Source organism: Pseudopipra pipra, chromosome 9, assembly GCF_036250125.1.
Source record: "Pseudopipra pipra isolate bDixPip1 chromosome 9, bDixPip1.hap1, whole genome shotgun sequence".
Classification (NCBI taxonomy): domain Eukaryota; kingdom Metazoa; phylum Chordata; class Aves; order Passeriformes; family Pipridae; genus Pseudopipra; species Pseudopipra pipra.
Window position 1 is genome coordinate 8,856,949 of NC_087557.1, and position 21,391 is coordinate 8,878,339.

At 38.0% G+C, this 21,391-nt stretch overlaps 1 protein-coding gene across 3 annotated transcripts in view; it reads left to right on the top strand.

Moving 5' to 3' along the window:
- The window catches only part of CRB1 (crumbs cell polarity complex component 1), a 115,446-nt gene that overhangs the window by 48,344 nt on the left and 45,711 nt on the right, over positions 1-21,391 (top strand). For all 3 annotated transcript variants that reach the window (XM_064664450.1, XM_064664449.1, XM_064664448.1), the window contains exon 6: positions 18,298-19,251. In XM_064664450.1, the coding sequence (XP_064520520.1) occupies positions 18,298-19,251 (954 nt within the window). The remainder of the gene's footprint in view (positions 1-18,297; positions 19,252-21,391) is intronic.

Sequence of the window (21,391 nt, forward strand, 5' to 3'; positions counted from 1 at the left end):
TTTCTCTTCATTCTGAGACTTTAGAATAAGACAAGGCTGTTCAAGGAAAGAATGAGGATAAAAAAGGAGAAGACACAGAGAGAAAATACAATTTTCAAGTTAAGAAGCTTTCAAGAGCACAGCTCCTCTTTTCAGTGAGACTCAGGCTTCTCCTGCAAGCAAGACAGGTACTCAAATTCAAAATTAACAGGTCTGGAAGTACTGTTAGCTAATTATTATTCCCATATAAGCAAAGTTTCAAGAAGGAAAATGTTACCATCAAGTACCCATTCAAAGTTAGCTGGTTTAAGGAGAAACTCCTAACACTACCCACATGAAATTGCTGAAAAATGAGTTAGGTCTAGAGATCTCTTCCTCTGGGCTTCTTACCCCTCTGGAACCTCACAGAGGCTATATTTGGGATGCAAACATACATCTTTGCTGCCTAAATTCGATTCACAGTCAGTACAAGATCTCTTTTTCACTGTTAGACTGCTGTGAAAAGTTCCCTTGCAAAATCAACTCGGTGGTATCGGGCAGTTGTGCAGCAAAACACGAAAAAGTGCAGCTATTTTCTGAGCATGGGAAAGAAGTTATTGCTTTCCTAGAGAGATTTCTACAGTGCTGCCCTGTCTCTGTCCAAGCCTCTGTGATCTCCATGTATTCCTGTGTTCAAAAGCACAAGGGGAAGGAGGAGGACCACCTCCTCTCACTGCTCCCAGTCAGTCTCAAAGCTCCAGCATTACAGGGCCAGCCTAGTCAAAGGCTGTACCAACACAGGATGCCCTCAGGGCCTGGCAGGCACTTACTGCCTGTAAAAACCCTACACAAAACAGACAATTAGCACTTTAAAGTACTTTTTCCATCTCTTCTAAAGCCTCTGATCTTGAAAGAACATTTGGACAAGCTTTTAATGATTCTATCCACTAATACCATTTAACATTTCTTCTATCAGTAGCATCCTAGTAAGGAGAAGTTCACACTGTCAGAATTGGTTCTTTCTCAGTTTGCCCCTCCTCTACTTCCGTCACAGAGTTCTTCCTTCTTCCCTTTTTTCTTAACTTTTGGAAATGGTCAGAATATTCTCTTTGAAAGACAAAATGTATCCTTTAGCCCTGGTCTGTGGTCTACTCCAGGGAGAGGCAAATGCTTTCAGACCCCAGGAATACAGCGTTCTCACTAGTTTCTTGTTTGTTCCTTTACTGAGGATCAAACTGCTTTCTTTGCAATAAGCACGAAAAATTTCTCACATGCCTAACTCCCAGACCAAGCTCAGTTTAGGTTAGTCTGATTAGTCTTTCTCTGGGCAGTCCCCAGAAGGAAGGCTGAGGCTGGGTTCACAATTCATGCACTCTGTATGGTAATGGCCATACAAAGGCAGCGTAACTCAGAACATTGTGGGCAGCACTGAAATTAGGCTATAGCTAGAAGAACTTATGAATTTGCCATTCTTTTATCAGTTACCATTGGAGAACCATTGGAACATTCCAATTTCATTTCTACTGCAGGTAGTGGCTCTCTTGAACAATTGTAAGAAATACCATTTAGTGAAAGAAAGTGTAATTTTTACATTCTTCCACCATATAAATCACCACAGCAACTAAGACTAACTTGTGTTTTTCATGACAGCTCTTTCCTTAACAGCCCATATCTTGAGACGCTTTATGAAAGCCTAATAGCTGTTTTATTTTTTTGCAAAAATTAATCTTCTTATGACTTACCTTGCCCCCTACATGGCAGTGGACTGTGAGAGTGATTGCTTAAATGCACTGACTGTAGTTGTACGGTTACCTAGTGTTTATCACTAGTTATAGAACTCTGACTTAGTGGGAGGCACTTGAGGAAAGAGTAGCATATGTCTTTAAGTGATATTGATACCACCTAATAATATTTTTGTATTTACAATATTCTGCAGCTTGGGTTTCGCCTCACTAAAATCTGAATGTTTGTGTAAGCATTATCCCTGATTCAGAAAACATAGAATAAGGTCCAATATGATCATAAGGAATGACATTACTTCAACAAACAGTGGAGTCTCATAGCCTATGGAGGATGTATTTGTACATCATTATCAGATCCAGTTACCTTATTTAATGTGCTCCAAATAGAGACTGAAATAGTTTTAGATTCTAGAAACAAAATATGCACTTGGCATGGGCACTAACTATGCAGAGGATTCCTTTTAATGAAATAAAATTCAGCTTTATTGAAAATTTCAGCTTGTTGCTATTATTCATATTGCACAAGGGAACCTTCTGACAGGAGAATATTTTTATTAGTAATGACAATCTATGTTAGAATTTTGTAAAAGCTGAACCATGACCATTAGGAAATGAGCTCTCGAGCTTTTTATGATAACTCTTTACAGAATTAGCCCCCAAACTTGGTTTGCAACACTGAGAATATGCCTATATATATTGTTTCATGATAAATATGTATTACATGAGAAATCTCTCTCCTCTTCTTGTTGCAAGTTGCAACTGGAAATGCAAAGAGATTGCAGCCCTCACTTGTGCATTATTCAGCATCAAAAGAATGCATGAATATTAGATGTTTTGGGGGGGGGGGGGTTGAGTTAGAAATATATGAAATTAAAACATTAGGAAGCATCTACCAATATTATTTTCAGAATATGTACAGAGTTTTATTCTTTAAAATTTGACAGCTGACCCATTATTACTATGATCTATTTTCTCTAGTTGCACTGATATGTTAAGTTGTATTATGTAGTCCAATGTGATTGACAGAGCCTGCAAGCAGTGGATATTTTGAATCTGGCACATCTCTCTGTGTTAAACAGTGTTGCACATAAACACTTTTTAGCATGAAAAGTTTTTTTCCTTGAAGGGAAGGAGGAGGGGATGAATGGCTTTTAATCCATAAGCTCCCAGATCTTGCAACACACAGACAGAAAATGTCCTTAGATTTAACCAATCTGTATGGCCAGTACCTGGCAGAAAATGCTTTCAAAAACAAACAAACAAAAAAGGCAGTTGTATATTGTTTGGCAGTGGGATAATATTTTTCAAGTACCTGTTATTTTCCTTTCACTCATTCCTGGTGGGTCATTCCATCATATGACTGACTACTTGTTAAATCTAGTCTACCCAGTAAGAATTTTCCTTCTGGTGCCTTCTTCAGGCACTGCCTACTTACCTTTTTGGTTTCTTTCTTAATTTTGTGAATAAACTTTTCCTAGCCTTTTTAACTGGCATACCTCAGATATTTATACTCTCCTCTTGACTGAGCTTATGAATTTGCTCAGTTCAATCTTTCTCTGTTGAAGAATCTCTCTGGCCCTTTCATTTCTTGCTTGTTTTGCCCCAGACCAACACCATGCTCAACATCCAATGGCAAAGACAACCACTAATGAAAGTAGCCTTTAAAGTGTGGTCACAAACCCTGGTGAAATCAAAGGTATTGCACATACTAAAACTAACAGCAGAACTTTGCTTGTCTTCTAAAGAATTTGATTGTCCATCTCAGGAGCTACTTTACAGCACATGCTTTTTAGCATTGGTTTGTGTAAGTCTACATTGTTCTGGTTGAATTACAGTCAAATTGCAGTCAGGGAGATGCACAACTTTTCCCCAAACAGAAAGGAACTTTCTTTAAATCTACACTTCATACAGCTTTCACTACTCTAGAGAAAGTGCTTAACAAGTAGACACTAACAGAGGACCTGTGCTATGGGACTAATGTATTTTACTTTCTCAATCCATTCTAATTTATGGAATATTTAAGGTCAAATGTCAAGCGATAAACAAAATGACCCAATTTAATAGTATAGTGTTTTGTTCAACAGATGATTTCAAAACCAGCCTTAATAATGTCACCATCATGAACCCCATTAAAATCCAGTTTATTGGAAATACAGTAAATTATACAACCAAACATTTAAGAGGCATTACTTCTCTCTCCTTCCCATAATGGAGGAATTCAGAAGTGACATTGGAGAAGCTGGAGGAGTTCAGTCAGAAATAGTACATGGGCTAGTAGTTCTGAACCATATGCATGTATGTATAAATGTGTGTTCACACACATATGTGTTAATACACATATAAATACATACGTGCTACTACTTACGTAGTAAGTACTTCAGAGTACTTTTCGGTTCTGCTTATAGAAAGCCTTTCTGTGATCCTTAGTTAAAAAGGTCCACAACTTGCATCTTTTCTATCTTTGAAGGGCACAGTTTTCTGTCTGGATTGATTTGTGGTAGGAATAAAAGATTTGTCTTCATTCCTTACTGCAAACTTTGCAGCACGCCATGAGTATGCTGGTTAATAAGCAGAGTTTATGCTGGTCTTCATTACTAAAAAATTATTTCAATTGCATGGCTTGTAACAGTGGGAAATGCATGATGTTTGCATGCCAAACCTGTATATATTTGTTATGAAAGCAATATTGACCTACATTGAAATAAAAAGTTAAGATGTATGAGAAAACTTGCTCAAAGAATGCAGGCTGCTATTAAATTGCTACAGCATCAAATATAAATGGCACAATGCCATTCATCACTTCATTGTTGTAGGGGTTACAGTTTTTATGTAGCTTAGCTACTCTGTTTTCACACTTGCAGATTTTTACGTGCCTTTGAAATACCATTTCTCACATATAAACATCCCCAAATAACCCATAGCAGTGGGATGGCATTGCTGTTTACCCTTAGTAAAGTGCTTTACGTGGCAAAATGCTATTTGCATTAGTCTCCTAAAAAAGTATAAACTGCCCTAATATGTGAAAATATGCAATTTTTTTTGAACTGTTATCAGCATTTTGGTACCAACACAGCTCTGAGAGTTCTGAGAACCAAGTTCCCTGTATCCCCTCTGTTCCTGTGAGCCAGTAGAGGGAGCACGAAATACTGTCCGTGTCTAGCATCTGCTAGACATTAGCAAATTCTAGCTTTAGCTGATATTTCAACACTGTCATTAGAGCCTGATCTGGAAGACGCTATTTCTCAAAGACTTTGTGACGAACACTGTTTGCTAATCCAAATTCTTAGAGTCAATTTTTAGCTTTTGCACCACACAATTTGATTGGCAGGATCTTCCACACGGAATTCAGGGATATTGTTCTGCGGCCAGTCATGCAAAGTCCACCCAGGGCTGTAAAAGCTATGGAAAAAAATGGCACTGTTTTAAGTAAAAAAGAGTAATTTGATGACCCAGACAGGCTATTCCTAGTTAAGATTTGTTAGCACCTCGGAGGCTTAGTTTTCACATAAGAAGAATAACAAATTAAGAAATTTACTTATTATGTCAGTGGTCCTGCTGATGGAACTGTTGGGGTGAAAGGAGGCACCCACAATGAATTTTGCACCATCTCTTGACAAAAAGTAGATATTTGACCCAAGCATCATGCAAAATGTTCATATTTTCCTCTTTGTACCTGAAATACCAGCACAGGACTATTTCAGACCCTTACATAAGGTTCCCATAATGCTGGTGGCATAAGTGACATCAGTTTTTAAAGCATAAAAGGCACCTCATCTAGGCTCAGAAATGTCAGTAGTAATTACAAACTTTGTTTTCAAGTATAATCAATTCTTTATTTATGGTGTGAAACGTTTTTTACCCTTTTGAACTTTTGCTATTCTAAGCCAAGCAATATTGTTGGCATGTTCCTTTAAAAATAATTGCTTCTGGAGAGAGAAATTGAATGTCAGGTTCCAACTTGATGTAAATTAAATGGGTTACATTAATAGTCTGTCCTGTGGTAGAAGTGAGTGTTTCGATTCTGGGTTTGACTTCAGGACATGACCTCTTGATCACACAGGTCAGCACAGATGGGAAATATTGGAGAGGTACCCTAGGTTGACGTGGGGAAGAAAGTGTCTAGTACTGATGTATCACAAACTGTCTGATCCATTAAACAGAAGCAATGTCAGACTCCACAGAGAATAAAGCTTAGTTGTCACAGGTCATTATGCTCCTCAAAAAAAAAGAGTTGGAAGGAAAATCACAATGATGGAAATCCTCAGGGCTGTCATATACACATAATCTTCTAAACCTTCCTGGATTAATGCTGCCAAGCCTATATACAGGGGGGCATGGAGTAAAGAACCCAAATATTCTTAACTTCTACAGCACAATTATGTGTCATATTTCCCATCTGTAGCTGTTATAAAGAATTATTTAACAACATTCAGCATTTTAAATTTAAAAGCAGGACATCTGTACAACTGAGGGTCTCACACTTATGTGACATGTCTTAAGAAGAGTTCCATCCATGAGAGCAATCACATTTGCAAGGTCAAGCAATACACAGTTCTTCAATGGGAAGAAACAGGTGAATTGGGAAGAAGTTTATATATCTCTTTTTCTTGAAGGCTATCTCCTGCCTTTAAAATTGGCTTTCATTTCAACTTCTGAACAACCCAAATTCCCCATGACAGATTTTCCAATCTCTTAAATCACCTTCACAGCCTTTTTCTGGACCTGCTCCAGTATGTCTGCTTCTTTTTTGTACCTGGGTGGCCCAGACCCAGACTTGGTGTGGTCTCACTGGTGCTGAGCAGAGGTGAGGAGTCACCTCCCTCAACCTGCTGGCACCATGATTCCTAACACAGCCCAGGAGGCTGCTGGCCCTCCTTGCTGCCAGGGCACACTGCTGCCTCATGCCCAGCCTGTTCAGAGCATGGCAAAGCTGATTTCCAGCCAGCTGGACCCCACCATGTACTGGTGGATGGGCTTAATTGTGCCCAAGTGCAGGACTTGGTGAATCCCTTTGCAGAATTTCATGAGGTTCCTGAAGATTGCCTGTTTCTCCAGCCTCTCAGTCCCTCTGAATGGCAGTGCAAACTCTCTGGTGCGTAGGGAATTCTTTCTAATTTTGTATACACATATATACAATTCCCATTTTAATTGATAATTAAAAAAAAGTCACTTTAATGCTTTTGTTGGATTGGATTCAGGAGTTTTACAGTCTGATGGCAATTAATTATCATTGATGAGTCCCAGGTCTAAGGTCTTCTCAAGGACATAAAGAGTATGTTTGGGTTTTGAGTAATAAAAATAACCTGATAAAATGAGCACCAAAACTAATTTTATGTGATATACTCCATAAAAGCTCTTACATTAATTGTTCCCTGTAGCATCTAGCTCTTAATTATTCATTCTTTGCTAATAGGAGGAACAATTGATAAAGTCTAGTATTTTTACATCTGCTCATTTGCACTGTTTGAAATAAACTCTGAGGTGACTATAATAAGGCACAACCTGCTTCTGTTTAGTACCTGGACTAATTTTTTCAGGTACAAGGAGAATTTCAAAGAAGTTAAGCTAGCCTTTTACTGATGACCCGGGTGCTGATCCCTTTAAAAATATTTGAATTAACTGAGAAAAAAGACTTCTGTTGATTGGGTAAGGAGAACCAGATTAAGGAAGGCACACTCTTTCCCTGGCTGACAACGAACTTTGCACTTTCAGTAAGCAGTCTTGGAGAGAAGAAAAACTCCTAGTATGAACAGCTAATTTATGCTGATAATTAACTGCTAGAAGTAGATTTGGTAGATCTGACTCAGATTGCTCTCCCACTGCTGTAACTCTTCGAGTCTGGCTGTGCTAACAACATGACACTAATACAGAGAATCATAATGATCAATACAATTATGCCTGTAGTCTTTGTCCTGTGGGCACTATTTTGTCTTAGCAAAGAGGGTTCAGAATCTGTTATTAGGCCTGTTTGTGAGGCCAAAACATTATGGTAAATCACTACCTATCATACCAAATAAAGAAAACTATTTAAATGCTGTACTGTGTATACGTCTGCACAGGTACAGAAGTTAACTGTAACACATAAAGATATAGAAAAACTAGATTTAATCTAGCTAAATCACATTCTTATACTATCATCTAGGAAATCCCCCAAAAGACAGGCAGCAGACCATGGAAAGCACACACAGTCTTAGCTGAAGCCCATGCTCTGCCATTTCCACTGGGACTGCTGGGTGACCCAGCAAAAATAAAGCTAGTTTTTGTCTCAAGCTTCCCAGCTTCAAGATGAATTAAGCATATGAAATCTTGGATAAACAAAGCCACCACTGAGATGAGTTTTCACACTACAAAAGGACTAACACTGAAGGGAATGAGTGAAATGAACCCTGCTGCTGAAGTGAAAACAGGTATGATCTCCTGCCATTACCATTCATACGGAACTGGAATGAAAGATCCCAGTCCAAAGTCTGGGATCTTCTGGATCTACATCTGCTCTACAGCAAGTCACAACTATTTACATAGAGAAGAAAACACACACCATGTAGAGTAATTGCCTTAAAAAGAAGGAAAGAAAAAAAAAAAGAAAAGAGTGCATAGCTCAGTGTAAAAGGCTTGTCTTTTCCTGTATTTAAAGTGTTAATAAATTATATAGAAATATATATTGTAGGACTAGAGAAATGTAATTGTACATAGCATAGATACAGATTATATCCATGCTTTTTATACAGTTATGCTATGCACAGCTCAAAATACACAGAGCATAAACACATTATGTGCATTCACACATTCACGTTTTATATTTTTCTATTGTCAGGTCTCCATTCTCAATTAAGCTCTATAGGCCCTATTAAAACTATGATTTTCTAGCCTACTGGCTTTTTCAGTTTGTTTCAATAAGGACTGACAATGAAGTTATGTAAATACAGTCACTTTTGCATGTTGTGGAGATTCACATTACTTATAGCAAAATGAGAAAATCTTGCAAATGACTGAAATTTTTCAAAGCACCATTTCCAGGGCAGAAGCCGTTTCACACTAGACAGCACAGTGGCTGTGCTTGCCTAACTCAGTTAAAACAAATAGAAAACAGCCAACAAGAGACAAGGTAGAAAATCCCTTTTAGGGGAGACTAGACACAGCGTACATTTCTCAATGGAAGTGTTCATCAGCAACAGCCACTCTTTTAAAGCCCTTCAGTGTTTGTAGAATGGAAAATTAATTTGTTTTCTAATTCCAAAGTGAATCATATGCTCCAAACAGATTTTCAAGTCAATGAAACATGACCTTGTATGATCTAATTAAACAACTCAAAGGTATTAGTTGTTTTAAGATCCCTCTGGATATACTACAGTTCAAATGCACACACATCATCTGTATGTACAAGCTCATAAATCTACAAAAAATGCAAATCAGATCATTAATGCTTTGAATTTGACAGTCTTCCCACAGTTTTCTAAAAGGTAAAACATGAAAAATTCCTGAATTATATATACTCTTTTTACAACTTAAAGAGCGCGCACACGCACACACACACACCGGAAAGCAGAACACCAAATATCTTTCTTTGACTTTTAAATATCTGGTCCATAATCAGGTATAAAATAACAAGTTCTCTTAAACTTGCTATTACAATTTCTTCTCTGGATGATGTCCTGACCCTTTGACTGGAGCATTGGATCAGATGATAACCTTTGAAGGTCCTTTTAAACCTAAGTTTTTCTATGATTCTGCCTTAATTCTCTGTTTTGTGAATTGACTTCTCTGCTCCAGTGCACATGACTATTTAATTTAAAAAAAAAAAAAAACTATTACTTTTTTTTTTCTCTTTTTTATCCAATCTTTTGTCTTTGGAATTGCTGCAGTGGTGTACTTTTTCCACTCTCAGATCTCTGTGTAGACCTTATCTATGAGGTGCAGTCTTTCTTAGCATCCCTCACATGTCCTATATAGATTAATGGCCATAACCATACACTCTCTCTCCTCTTACTACCCATAAATGCCCATGTGTCTAACAAGAATGCTGTCTGAAATGCCTTTGGTACTTTGGGGGTACCATTGATTTCTATGCTTTTATTTCCTTTTCGCCATTCACATCTTCCTCTACTTTTTCATCTGTTTAGTCTCCAAAATCTTACCTACTCTTTTCTTTCTTAATGGTATCCTTCATAGATCATCCTTTTCCACTTTAACCTGTCACACCCTGTAATTGTGCTCTCCCTCCTCTCCTCTACCCTTCCTGTCTCATATCAACAAGATGGCCAGAGCTACAACACGTTTGTGCAGCCAGAAAACCCACTCAAGACGGATACTGCCTGGGAAAACTGGGCTGCCACCATTTCATTTTCTTCCCTACCTCCATCAGTCAAATGCAACAGCATTTTACCTGTACATAAAGCTGACTCCAGGAGCAGGGAAATGAAAGGAAAATGAGCGCCATGCAGGGACATATTTCTTCAACGAGGTTTTCCTTTACTCCAGATTCAGACCCTAATCCTACAATTGGATCCACATGGCTGGCAGTGTAAATTGAAATATGGGATGAAGGTGTAGGCTACAAGCAGCAGTTTTGCTGTGCTGCCCTTCTAGGACACGGCCCCTCCCCATTGCCAGGCTGTGTGTGCCTGACCTCTCGTGCAGCTTTGCCTACGGAGCACTCCCAGAGCAGGCTCTGGAAGGGGCTGGCTCGTCCACTCAGGAGCTGAAGCCAAGCTGAACTCAGCCGGCTGTTTCCAATATTTATAAAATAAAATAAACACACCAGATCTCACTAAACAACTAATCACCTACAGCATGTACATGATTTTCTTCTTCTTTTTTTTTTTTCCCCCCTCAAATGAAAACTATTTTAGGTGTGACAAAACATGTGAAACAAGTGGAAAAACATTCCCAAGTACTTTTGCTCTCAGAAAATCTTTAATGATTGAAGAGATTAAGGGACTGGGGTTTTTTACTACTTTAAAAAAATCCATTTTTACTGAAAATTCAACCTAGTCTATGAAGCTTCAGGCCAGCAACATTTAAAAAGATTGAATTACAGCATGCCATTCTGAATGTAGCACGTTATGAATTCCATATACCTCAACTAGAATGACATATTTAATGATTAAGCCAAGCCACTCAACTTTATTTCTATTTTAATTTTTTTTCCTAGCCAGTATTAACTTTATACATACATTTGAAATGGCAAGAGGAAAAATAGCAGAATAGTGAATTTGTCTGCAATAGGAATAACTAGCAAGGTCTTACAGCTTCACAGAATTAGAGTTCTGTGTGAAACGTATCATGTGCCAATTAGCCCTATGTTAACAAATGCTTATTATCCCACTTTTTAAAAGTATCCCATTTTCCATGTGCTCCAGCTCTGCCCTGTATTCTGTCCTTCATTTTACACAGGCCTTTTCTGCTAAGACAGCAACAGAAATTGCCATACAAGATCAGATCACTGGTCACATTAAGTTCAGTATTGAATGTAAGCCAGTTCTTTACTGAATAAAAATAGGAGAAAAAAATCCATTTAAATACCCCTCACTTGCTCTACACTGATACACACAAGAGTAAAGCCTCCTTCCTGACCTCCATGGTGACTGATTTATGCCCAGAAGGATGAGTTTTAATTATGATGACACAGAGATGGTCAATTTATTTCCTTGCGCTTACTCACTCATGAGCGTGCACTTCCTCCTTCCAGCAAAGAGTAATTATCTCTTTGCAATTATCTGCACAGATGTGGCAAAGTTAGAATTTTTGTGACTGTCTGCTAGGACCTGGGGCCCTGAAGAATATGTGCTCTGCCAGATCTTTCCCCTGGCCTCAGGATTAATGAGACCCTTGAAAAGAGTTGTTTGCACCTGGGGTAGGATTTTGTAACAGACATTTCCAAAACTGTAAAATATAGGTGAGGGGAGCATTATTGCAAACTCTTTGTCTTCCATAAAGTATATTCTGAAGGGCGTGCTACAATCTGAGTTTCTCCAAGGTTTGCTCCTGCTTGCATATGATACCTTTATGTGCATAGATACCTATATGTGGAAGTAGAGTTTGACATATCTACAGCTTAGTTGCTGGGAATTATTTTATTTAAAGAAGACAAAGAAACATGGAAAAAATAGAATTGGAAGGGACTGACATGCAGGTATCATTTGGACTATCTATGTGTCTAAGATAGGACCTGCTGGCTCATGTCTCATTGCACTTTTGCCTCTAACCAATTTTTAAGGATCCAAAATAGACCTTATGGCTCCCAGCAGGCATCTTATGTGAAGGCTTTTTTGTCTTATTGCCACTAGAAATCCTAAAGTGTGACCTGGATGTTCTTTGTGCAGGGCCAAACCTGTGACTTTTTCATTTGTTTACTGTGGTCTCAGGGAACAGTGTGCTCTCTTTTTTACACTGAAAAACTGTTACCGTGTCCCATTTCCTCTGCTTGTGCTTCGACTGAACAGCCCTACTTTTTTAACCTCTCCTCAGAAGCCATATTTTCAAGATCTGTGATAATTCCTGAACTCTTCCCAGTTGATCCAAATTGTCCTTGCAGTGCAGAACTAAAAATGAACTCAGTGTTCCTGCCACGGCGTGACTGAGGCTTTGTAGATTGAAACTATTGTTCCACCTGATTGCTGGTTATTCTGGCCTGAGACTACAGAAACTGAGTGAGCCCTTCCAAAATTGAATACAATATTTTTCAGACCATTTCTCCAATTTCTTATGTTCAGCTACAAAGGTCATTTTGTCCTTAACACAATCAAAAGTTTCTCTTAACCCTGTTTTATCAGATAACTTAATAAGCAAGCTTTCTATGTCAACATCCACATCTTTTATGAAAACACCAATCAGAGCAAACCCTGGACAATCCCAAACCATAATCAATGGAGCCTTCCATTTTGACAGGGAACCTCTGACAATTATTTTCTGGGCAGGATTACACGCGTTTTTTACTCACTTTATGGTGGTTTCATATAGATTTTTCTCCTTGGTTTGTAAATGAAAATGTCATTAAAGACTACATCAAACCCTTACTGTAATTAGAGTGGCTGTTCCTGACAGGTTTGTTCAAAATACCCACCAGTGGTTCTGACACGGCTTCAGGCATTTGCTAAATTCCCTGCTATGAAGTTCCTCTGTCTCAGAGTGCCATCAGCCCCACGTTGTCACCAAGCTGTAATAACATATGTCTATCCCCACCTGTTGACTGTTTGTATGTTCATAATCTTACCTCAGTCATATTATCAAGGTCATATTGCAAAAGGACTGACAATTACTGAGAGCCTCCAAATTTTTCTTCTTATATTCAAAATAAAATGCATATTAAACGTCAAGCTGTAGCACAAGACATCTGATAAGCACTACTAATCAAGTGCATACACATTAACTTATCAGCATGAACTTTGTTAAAAGATTCCTTACTTACCTTTCAAAGAGTCTGGATGACATCCTTATCCCATGGCATTTGAAAGTATTATAGGAAAAATGCCTATGTCCCAGGCTGGAAGAAGCAGCAATTTTCTGAGCATCTCCATTAAAGCAATTGTGAACAGTAGATTACAGGAATCCAAAATTGTATTCTGTGTATGATTCTTCTGGTCAACCGAAGAACACATTTGACACAAGGTGAGAAACTTCCTAATTAATGAATGAGATAAGGGAAAAGAAGAAATTGATAAACACATGTTCCAAAAATAATGTCTGCTGCTAAATTTTTCACAGAAATAAGTAGTTAAATCTCCTGAACTTTATTTTCCTCTAATTAAATTTGGTCCAAATTAAAATGTCTTGCTCAAGATCTGAAGAAAAAAAAATGCTTTGGTAAATTATTTTTTTCCTGTCTTTAGCACACTAAAAAAAATCTAGAGACATAGACTTCCAGTAGGTAAAGAGAGCAAATGGAACAAAACTATTTTATAAAATAAAGAAACAGGATCAAATTTTAGGTCTTTTCAATCTGCTTATTGAGATGTACAGTTTCTCTGAATGACAGTGACCAGAGTTGATCTGGATTAACAAACCCCTTGAAAGAAAAAAGGTCTTAAAAAACAGCACCTTGTAGAACAACAAAAAGTGACAAATCAGTTTCAAATGTATCCTAAAAATATGCCTTTCTAGGAAACACAAAGTTTGGTGTGAGCGCACTTGGAGGACGTACTGAAAAAGAATTTAAATAGGATACATATCTATTGTGTAAGCAGTTTAATGAGACTTACTTTAAGCCTTGTTGATCTGGCTTGGGCAAAATACACCATCAGACCACATCAGCAGGTACAGAAGTGGAGCAAGCTAATCCTGGAAAGGAAGCCTTTATATTAAGAACTGTTGTGAATTTTACAGAAACTTACTCTGTGGACTCCTTAAGTGCTAAACAATCTTTTTCTTCCGGAAATTTTCCTTTGGAAAAAGATGGGTGCCACTAGGATACAAGTTTACATCGTTTTAATGACAATGTTTACAGGTAAATATTTACTTTCTGTGAATTTTTTGTGAAATTGTAAGTGCACTTAAACCGTATTGAATGTGTAGCATCTATCCAGGTTGCACGTCTGTATTTGCTTGATATTTATTTAGTGTCAGGGAGCTGGAAAGGCAAAAGATTTCTAACCAAAGGTGTGTATTAAAAGTGTAATTTGGATAATGCTTTTATAATTGTTCAATCAAAATGAAAATTAGTGGTGTTCAGCAGACTTATTCTTGAATAATTGCTTTTGTCATCTTGCTTCTGCAGGAAACCTTTGCTGCTAAATTTGAAACAGAGAGTTTAATTAAGAGGTTAACAGTTAGAAAATAGGCACCATATAGTAATAATGTGTAAATGAAAAAAGGAGACACATGAGTGATATTGTAAAACTGAGTCAAAGAAACTGTTTCATCTCTGTTTTGAATAAAACTTCACAGGCTGGAAAAGAAACCATCTATAAAAATATGACAAAAATATTCCCATTATCTAAAGTTTTAGGTCAGTGTGTAATATATTTAGAAGAGAAAATGCTGAATGATTTTTACTTTACTTTTTGCTTTAAAAACACAAATATGCTTAGCTGAGCTAATGCATGTAACCACTGAAAAGAAACATTTACTTGCATTTACTTTTGGTATGTCTTACATCTTTTGAGAATACTTTTTTTTACATGCTAACTTTTCCAACCTGAGCTATTTGAACTGCTTATACAGTTCTATAAATATTGACTAATCCTTTTATCTAGAGTGCTTTTATCTTGAGTGACAGTGGTCTTTGCTCATACAGCAATTGCCAGATAACAAGCAATATCAACACTGCTTGCAAGAACAGCTGATCTATTTATTTTTGATATGAAAAAAATCACTTATTATTTGTCTTTTGGTGTGACCTATATTTGTGTTTGTGCTAATATTATTATGAAATAGTAAGCCTATATATATGTGTGTATACATTTGTGTATATATATACACAACCTGATAAAAAAACTACTTTGCAACATATTTTTAGTATCATTACTTAAAAAATAAGCACTGAAATGCTTCTGGAATTACATGCATTTAAGTGGCTCTGTGAGTCACTTTGCATTTAATTATTCATTCATAATATTGATTTTGCATAGGAAAGGAATACACTAATAATAAGTGTACCTCCTCATAAAGCCCATTTTATTTCTTTGTTGGACATTGATTTTTTTTTTTGGTCAAATCTGTTATCTAAAATTAAAAATAGAAATATATATTATTTACAAAAGAATTTAGCACTCTCATGAAATAAATTCATTCATTTTATATCTAATCTGATGAAGTAGAGAAAAATACAGACACTAAAACATTATTGTAAAGTTGGATTCAGTTTATGCATCTGCATCATCCTTTCCAGAGGCAAGTAACTATTGCAAAGTGTGACCCAGATCCCAAGTTACAAAGCAAAGGGGATGTATGGCAGGTGCCATGGGATAATAAACTAATACACAGAGAGTCATCAAACATTACTGAAAATGCAACAGCTAAGGACCCAGCAATTCGCTATGCTGATATTTTTATGAAAGGTTTAACAGGGCATCTCAGTCTATAAATCCTTAAGCACAGTCTGTCCACTCCGAAGCTCTATGACAAGGCTAAGTACAACCCTGATCCAACTGCTTGTGGGTTGGACTACTTTTTATCTCTGACACAAAACCCTAAAGAAACCTGCATTTTTACAGCCATCATATTAAGACTGAGTCGTATAAAAGACCTCAGGACACATTGTCCTCGATGTCAAAGCAGAGAAGGGAGCAATATCAGGCAGGAGATGTACTAAAACACTGACCAAAACAGGAAACAGCTCACAGTAACTTCACTTTTCATATAGTAGAATAGCAAAAGCAGGACAAGTCGCTAACACTGAAATTGCCACAAACTGGACAAAGCAGACATTGTTCTGGCCCCCAGTCAGAACGGTTTGGGAAGTGCACTTCACTTTGAAGAAGTCAGAGCCAATGAGTCATATTTCTGCCAGATGCCACTACACATTAAGGTATACATAGACATCTCACATTGGAATAAAGATGAGCCTGGCTGGAAAACAGAGAGAGACTGCTGGTGTAAAACCTCACTGCCAGACCAGGGAGATAGCACTAGCTGTGTTTGATAATATGAAGCTTCAAGTGGGAAGTCTTCTAATTGAAGACTGGTAAGTGAGCTGATCATGCTTTTATGTACATGCTCTGACCACTCCACTCTGGCTAATCTTTTAAACAAATCTCACCCAATTCTCAGTTCCCTTCTGTCTCTCCTGTAACTTACCACTCTCCAAGATGGGTCTAGTTACAACTGTGATTGAGTAAAGTGGACAGGCAAGGAATTAGCCCGAGTAACTACACTTATCCGCTGCTATATGAAGCAATTCATTGTGGCTGAATGCTGCTCTGTAATTTTCCATGAAAAATGGCTGTATTTTGCTGTAAAGACAAAGCTTGATGTGAATTTGTACATAAAGCTAGGTGTGGTGCCTGGTACACCTAGCTGCAACTCTGAGTCTCAGCATTTCTCATTATCTGCTTTACAGGCATCAGTTTTGCTGTTGGGATGGATGAAATTTTATCTATTTACTTTGTGCTGATGATACTAGTTTTAAAACTAACTGCAAAGTATTTCTTTTTTCTCTAAAATAACTATTTTAGGAAGGGAAGGGAAGTGGAAATACTAAGAGCTGCCCTTAGCATGAGTTATCAAAAAAGTATTTGGATATTTTGACTGCTTCAAAGAGAGATAAGGAACAGATTTTCCCTGATCCATTGCATACATATCAGTCACTTGATTGCTCAAGGGAGAAGTTACTGTAATTACCACTTTACTGATGAACAACAGTGCAGAGAGGTAAACAGATTAGTTTTACAAGAGGAACAGATTTGTATTTCTTTGTGAAATGTGATCCAGCAGACCTACTTAGGTCAAATCTATCAAATTACAGAGTAGTTAAGATGAGGAGCTCTCCTTTTACCAGATATACCAGAAGCCAAACATTATATGGAAGAAGAAATATGAGTCTGTATTGCCAATCTCCTACAGAAGTGCTCTCATCACCGATCAAACCCTTAGACACTTGAAAAAAATATTCCTTTCATCTTTTCTTACTTTATATTATATATAAAGGAGAGGTTAAAAAGCTCCACTGCAGATACATGGTACCAGGAATATTCTGCTTGGACATACAAGTTCCAACTCCTCTAACAGCTTTTCTCAGATCCTCACATCCCAAGTGAACTCTCCTCAAAGCAAGAGCATGGCTGACAGAGCAGAAGTGACTGCTGTCTTATATTTGGAAGACCTGAGATCCATGGGTCATTTGTTAGCAACTGCAGTACTTGCCTAACCCCGAAATGTGGCTCCTGCCCACTCAATGTGGGTGGGGTAGATCCCACTACATCTTACCCAGGCCATCAGTAGATTTAAGCACTTTGGATTTCTTATTAACACACTGTGCATCTCCCTGCTCACACTGGGAATTTTGTTCTTCAGACAGCCAGCTGGCTGTACATACATTTACAGGCATGTTCACCCACTTTTCAGTCTGATCCACCATATCATATATCACTTGTAAGTCCTGTGACTCTCACTTGAAGATTGTTGCTCCAAGATGTTTCATATGGGACCAGGAATACTAGTCTGTAATTCCTATACTGTTTGAATGAACATGAAAAAGAGGGAAAGACCAGCAGATCATACTCCAGCTCATCAGCATACTATATAATGGATAGGAATTAAGCAACAATTCTTGGCTTTTTGTATGTGATAAATAATTCAGTTCCTCACAAAGCATTCTAAATTTCTACCTCAGGAAATGTGGGAAACAATTTCTTGATCGCATCTGATGATGTCTATCTTAATTTCATCACATTATCTATATCAAAACTATCCATTTGTTTGGTTCTTTTCTCCAAAGTGTGATTATCAATAAGGTGTTTATATAATATTCTGCACAAGGAAACCACGACAAATGAATATAATTTTATATTTAACATATGTTATACTTGTCAGACAATCAACTATTTTATCAAGGCATTCCTCTCTAATAAAAAATAATTTAATAAAACACATGATATTAAAAGAGTTATTCTGGGCTTTGGTTATTCAAACCAGAGTGCCTAATTCTTTGTTTATTCTTCAGGTACTCACTGTGATGAAGACATCAATGAATGTTACATGAACCCTTGCCAAAATGGTGGAATCTGTGAGAATTTTCCTGGGAATTACACTTGCCATTGCCCACCTGCAGACAAAGAAGGGATTTTTTACGGTGGCTGGAACTGTACAGAAGTTCTTCATGGCTGTACTGATCATCAATGCCAAAACAACGGAATCTGCATCCCACATTTAAAAAATGGCCAACACGGATTCAGCTGCATATGCTCACCTGGGTATACTGGAATACACTGTGAAACCATAACCACATTTTCTTTTCAAGGAAACAGTTTCCTTTTGTTGAAGAATCCCCTGACCCATAAAAAGGATTTTTTCTACAACATAAACCTGAGGTTTCAAACTGTGCAACCCACAGCTTTTCTGTTTTACCGAGGGGAGAAAAGTACGTTTGCGAAGCTGGAATTACTGAATGGCTACTTACACTTATCCGTGCAAGTCAATAATCAGCCACAGGCTCTTTTGCATATTCCACATAATGTCAGTGATGGAGAATGGCATTCAGTGGAGGTAACCTTGGCAAGAGCTGTTATTCTAAATTTGCTTGACAGCTCTTGTGTAGAATCCTGTCTCAATAAAACGTCTGCTAAGATAGATAGCAATCCTGTGATGCTTGCATTTCAGAGCACGTTTCTGGGCAGCTTACCAGTGGGGAACGTTAGCAGCAACTCTCTGCTTAACACCTATAATATACATTCTGCACCTTCATTTGTAGGCTGTCTTCAGGATATTGAAATAGACTTGAACGTTATTACTCCAGAGAACGTATCATCTGAGTCATCTTTAAATGTCAGGATAGGATGTGCTAAAAAGGACTGGTGTGACACCCACCCTTGTCAGAACAGGGGACGCTGCACCAACCTGTGGCTGAGCTACCACTGTGATTGCTACCGGCCATACACAGGGCCAGACTGTGCAACAGGTAAGGGAGTGCTGCTGGCATCTGTGTTTTAAGTGGATGCTGAAACTGTTTACCTGGTGATGAAATGGCATGACCCTTAGGATCTCCAGAGCTTAATGTCAGCTGGTAAGAAAGTGCAAGAGGTTAGTAGTAGCACACCTTTACTATTCTCTAGTTGTTTTCCCAGGTAGGCTGCTTTTCAGCCTGACAAAAAAAGTCAGGCTAAAGTGGTGGATTCCACTCATCTTGTTTTAAAATCTTCCTAGTGGTCTTAGCACTCCATAAACTCTGAAAAACTGTAGTTCGCTGGAGGTTATCCATGCTGAGTAAAATTTAGAAAGCAACCAAGTCAATTGGAGTTTAAGACTTATTTTCAAAGCATTCTTTGAAAATTTTATCCTCAAGCTCTCTAGGCTTTTATAAAGAGACCCATTTAAGGCAACGAAAGGCAAGCAAAAGTACTGCAAGTTAAAAAAAGACAGATTCCAATTTTAAAAAATTAATGAGATTATACTATTAGCTTAATCTGAATAGCCCAAGGAGCAGGCAGAGCTTCAGTGGCTGGAGACAGGGACCATTCATCTCTCAGTTGTCCTAAGACAGTGCTGGACAATCACCAGCGCAGGCAGCAGTTCCCAGGAAGCTGGATGGGGACCAGAGGGAAACGTGTCCCTGTGTGAGGGAACAGAAGAGCACATCTCAGCAAACAGCCTCTGTGGCAGTGATGGGTAGGAATACAAAAGCTGTAGATGCCTGTAGCACTTTCCCTGCTACAAATGATCTTTCCAAGTGCAGGCTGAGGCAAAGTGGAAGGACAACAGGGGGTCCCTGCCCAACTCTCAGCTATACTGCATCTGGTGGGTGAAGCCCCCTGGAGCTCTAAACACAGCAACTCTCAGGAACATTTTGGGGTGAACTCTGCAATTCTTCCTCAGATAAAGTTTTAGGAATTTCAAACAAGCGGTTTTGTTTAAAAAAATTGCACAGGACTCTTCCATGCAGCGCCCTTGCTGCTGCTCCCCTCTGTCCCCTTACTAACCATCCACACATGGTCAACAGGGCAGTGTTTAGGGAGCAGGAAATACATACACATACATACACGTATACATACATACGTATATTTACGTAGATATATTTGCCAAGAGGGCTGGAAAAAATTAAGCACAACAGCAGTGCCATGGTCAGATTGGAATGGACAGATCCTAAACTGGTGTAAACTGGCATGGCTGCAGTGCCGCCAGGGAAGCTACATTGATTTACATCAGCTGAACAACTGGCCTCAGGGGCTTATTGAATGCATTGCTGCAGAAAGCTGTGGCTCCAAATACATTTCAAAATGTTTAAATACAATTTCATTTTGTATGCTATACCTAATACTTATCAATACCTTTCAATAGTTTTTCTTTTTGGTTTTATTGCAAAATGACAAAGTCTGAGAGGTAATTGTAACAGACTTCTTTGAAGTCTAGCTGTAATTTATCCAAAGATTTGGAAGGCAACTTTGGAGTATAGGACAACATCTGGTAAATATGTTTGCCTCCTTATATGAAGCAAAATTAAAACCAGTCAGGGCCAGGAGCGGCTTATACTGGCATTAGAACTGTTGAGAATGGTTAGAAAGCAATGCTTTTTTTTTTTTTCCTGCTGACCACAATATTCCTTGCTAATCATGGCACTGTGCCATTTTGATACATAGGTTCTAGATATATGCCATATTTAAAAGACTGTGGCAGGTTTCTTAAAAGGCAGAGTGGGAGAGACTTGTGGTAAAGGATAACATAAGAAATGCTGGTGTCTTTCTGAAGAAAAGTTGCTGCCAAGTATTTAATTGACAAGAGGCAATATTTTCTCTACATATACAAAATAACAAACAGATGTTGACTCATTTTGATCAGCATCCAGATGTTGTGACCCAAGAGGTTAATATTGACCAAGGTGATGCCAGTCATCTCATCAAACAGATCAGATTGATGATATATGTGTATATTTATAAATAGGGAGAAATGTAACAAAGTCATTGTAAACACGAAATACCTTTTTGAAGATTAATGGTTCTTTCTAATATTGCAGTTGTGGAATCCCCATTCCAGCAGAAATTTTGTTTTTACCCTCATGAAAAAATGTTTCAGTCTCTGGTACCCCCTTACAGAGAACATATAAA